Source organism: Cydia strobilella, chromosome 23 (genome assembly GCF_947568885.1).
Source record: "Cydia strobilella chromosome 23, ilCydStro3.1, whole genome shotgun sequence".
Taxonomy (NCBI): Eukaryota; Metazoa; Arthropoda; class Insecta; order Lepidoptera; family Tortricidae; genus Cydia; species Cydia strobilella.
Window position 1 is genome coordinate 5494001 of NC_086063.1, and position 3876 is coordinate 5497876.

The 3876-nt window shown below is 38.4% G+C and overlaps 1 protein-coding gene across 1 annotated transcript; it reads right to left on the reverse strand.

Annotated features, from left to right (window-relative positions):
* Nucleotides 1-207: 207 nt before the first annotated feature.
* On the reverse strand, nucleotides 208-3570 carry LOC134751846 (protein lines). The gene is made up of 2 exons (XM_063687349.1): nucleotides 3363-3570; nucleotides 208-3131 (listed from the first exon to the last, which is right to left on the reverse strand). Exon 2 carries the CDS (start codon nucleotides 3053-3055, stop codon nucleotides 620-622), a length of 2436 nt encoding a protein of 811 aa, XP_063543419.1. The 5' UTR covers nucleotides 3056-3131; nucleotides 3363-3570; the 3' UTR covers nucleotides 208-619.
* Between the last annotated feature and the right edge of the window lie 306 nt (nucleotides 3571-3876).

Below are 3876 nucleotides of genomic sequence, written 5' to 3' on the forward strand. Positions count from 1 at the left end.
AAAAATTAAATAGACATACATGCAATATATTACCTAAACTAAAAGAATAGCTACATAAATTACATCAAATTACAGGTGATATAAATTAACTTAGATAATTCTAATTCTAACATAGGTAATAACAAGTACAGATGTAGTGCATAATTGTTTTCCATCGTATTTTCTCGGAAACGTTCGTATTTGTCATGCTACTTCAGTCAAACTCTGTACTTTTTGTACGGAGACTGAAAGATACGTTCGCACGTTTCCGTGAAAAAAAAAACGATGGAAAATAATTATGCACTACTTTTGTAACACATTTTGGAATGTATTATTTCGGGATTGCAGTCTTTGTATATTTTTTTTTATGAGCCTATAAAGTAAGTAAGTTTGTTGTATTGCCTTCTTTTTCTATAGGTAGCTTTTCACTCATTTCTTTTTCACTTCATATATTTATTTTATAGCAATTCTATCCGATTTTATCCATTTCATACAAAACAAGTTGGAAAGAGATAAGTTCTAATGCCCCTATAGCAACTGTATGCATATGCAAATGATAGGGCAAATAGGGCTGTGTAGTCAGAAATACACATCAGATATCCCTGTGTCAGCCTATCCGTATCAAGTCATACATGAATTTTCAGCTCAATTCATTGCCTTCATAAAGACTCTCACACACCTCCAACAGTCTCAATACTGGGCTGATATTATACGGGAACAAAGATCGTGATACCAGTCTACTGATCTGCAATCTAAGCCTTATTAAAACCCGCATAGTATCATCAAGGCCCCTGCTGCCAGCGGAGTCAGTGTGTTGACACGTTTCTATAAACTTCGGCCAGTTACGCCTCACATACTTGAGGAACCGAAGCAAATATAGCAGGAAACAAGTCTCATTGCTCACCAAATAGTCTAGTAACACATCACTATCATGTGAAACTACTTTCAAGAACTCTATAAAAGAAGCTATAGGGTTCAGCATAGGTATCAAGTCAGGATACATAGAGTTTCTGTACACAATACCAACTGTTATATCTAAAGTGCACACCATGGATTCAATTAAGTAGTCATCCTGTTCACTAAATAAATGTATCAGCATTTTAGTGAAAGGAGTCTCTGGGTGGAATTCCATAGTGTTTCTAATGAAACCATCTAGTTTTTTCAAGACATCGCGAATAGATCTTTCTACTATTTGCATGTCTTGTATGGCATTGTAATCGGAAGAATCAATAGAAGAATCTGAGGAATCGCATCTCATCTCTTTAACCGTTACTGCTATGGATTTCAGGACTAAGAGAGACATTCTTTGTAACATAGTTTTGTCTACCTCAGTGTTAGACTGATTGGAATCATCATTATCATCATCTCCATAGCTTTGATCTACCAGTTGTAAAGATGCTGAAAGTGGAGTAACTGTGGGGCCTAGAGAGTAGTCCCTGAGAACAGTGCATTCATTCCCGAGGAAGCCAAAACCGCTTCTACTGTTCCGGACTCTCACATCATTAAGAAGCCTGAAGTCTTTCACGAATCTGACAATAGAGTGCGCTAAACAACATATTTCTTCAGGCAAAATATCTTGTAGCGCCAATGTGGAGCCATAGCATAAAACTTCGTTAAACAAACTTAATAAATGCGTGTACACCATGCTCGGGAGAATGGTATTCCGTAACAAATCTACAAATCCTTGCAAGTCTGCGTAATATGGCTTAGTGTCTATCACTGAGAGGTTGGCTTTTACGCTAATAATATTCTCCCATAGTGAGAAAAATGTTAGTATACAGTTTTCAGCATTTGCTAAATTCAGGTACCGGAGGAGTAGGAGCTTCATGTTCTTAACTAGGACAGGCCAGTGCTGCTCTAGCGTCTTTATAGTCAAGCATTTGATGTGAGAAGTGTCAAATGACTCTGAGTCTGTTAGTATGACCGTTACACAACCATTCTCATTAACCCGTTCCATTCTAGACGCTGGAGGCTCCGGGGATTCCGGCTGCTCTAACCCACTAACTTGCTGGTCCATAGGAAACTTTAGCATTGGCTCATTAAGTTTGAATGTAGCTGGTTTGGTTTCAGCAGGCTTTTCACCTGAAGATGTTGAGGGTGCACTATGCGTTTGAAGATTTGAAAACTCATTATGCAAATTGTCTCCATGGGAGCTGGATGGCATCTGACTTGTACTGTAACCCACATTACTCCTGAACGGATTATCTTCCTGAACATGCATGTTGCCCACCGAGTTGATGTAATTGCTATCTTCTAATGGATGCTGTTCCACATCTTTCCATTCTACTATCCTTTTAATAATATCAAGACTAAAGTTAATCTTTTGTACTGTTATTCTATTAATTCTATCAAAAAGGTAGATGTTTTCAGCAATTTGTTGGAGCCAGTTCTCATCAACAGTGTCTTTAGCGACTATGAGAAAGCTTGCTAACACTCTACTGGCCACAAATGTAATGAATTTGCTTTTATGGTCAGCGAGTTCTACAACTTCTGTAATCCAATCATGCCTGTTCCTCACCAGCATGTCACAAGCTTGCATTAACTTTGAACATATTGTACCAGTATTATTTTGTTTTAAATATATGTCAAACATTAGCTGCATTGTAGATAAATAAGTCAATGAGCATGTTAATGGCCATGATACAATGTTTAGCCGTCTATCAAACATTTGTGAGACTTTATGTTCCTCTACTGTGCAAAGACACTGACCTACAAGATTTTCTTGTAGAATTCTTAGCTCGGCAAGCAGTTTGTCATCAGCCACTGTCCATTGCTGGGTTGTACTTGAACAGGAGGGTATTATTACTTCACTAGGCAGCCGAAGGATGGTTGAGCAGTCCACGGCGTCCTCGCTAACGGTTCCGCTGTCGGGAGACTCACCATTTCGAGGAAAGTCGTCTGATGGCTCTGCTGGAGAGGTTTCTGAGTCAAATATATCAGTGATTTCCTCAGCCGACCTGTCGCTGCCATCGTCGATGTCGGGCGCGTCTATACGCTGCTTCTTCTTAACGGGCTGATCGGAAGCCATACCTTCATTTGATTGCGTTTCGCAATCCAAGTGCCCTCGCAAAACCATGAACCCGTCGACAGGCCTGGCTCTATCAATCACGTCCGCAAAACAGATTTATATTCGTACCACACCAATCGCCAGACTGGAAACAAAAAGACAAAAATGAATGCGTGACCTTTCGAAGTAGCTACTCAATTACGCGGACCACAAAGCCATCGCATATTTCGTGTTAAATTGACGCTAGATAATAATTTTCAGTTAGAAATCGGTGAATTATCGTCTTAACTACTACAATAATGTAAAAACCATATGATACAGCGAATTATATTAGAATTTCAATGAACTTTCCAAAATATTTTGATGGCACACATACCATTGACAGGCGGGTGAGGTTGTTGGAGTTGATAATTCTGTCGGTGGAATCCATAAATTGTTGTATATCATTCACTGTAATCCAATAATGCACATTAACACAAGCTTTTATGTGATTTTTCTTGAGAAAACACTATTTGTTGTAAGAAAAACTATGTTCAACAGAACATCGACTCCATTACGTACAATATGACGCTCATTCAGTTGAGGTATTCTTTACATTGGAATTTATTTTAATATTTACTAAAAAAGGCCTAAAATGCATTTATAGTAGAATAAAAAATCTTAAATTAAAATAACATAACAATACAAAATTATTATGACTATTAAAATAGTTCATCGTGTTAATGAGTAGTGAAATGAGTTAGCAGTTTCCGCAGGCATTTCCGGATAGGACGTTGCCAGCACAATGCTCCCGAATTTAGCAATCTCGGTAGCAAACGGTTGGAATGTGATTGTAGGAGGCAAAATTAAAATCGTAACACACTACCGCACCGCACCGCGACCTTAGTGCG

Coding starts and splice junctions, on each gene's coding strand:
- LOC134751846 (XM_063687349.1), bottom strand. CDS start 3,055: ATGGTTTTGCGAGGGCACTTGGATTGCGAAACGCAATCAAATGAAGGT.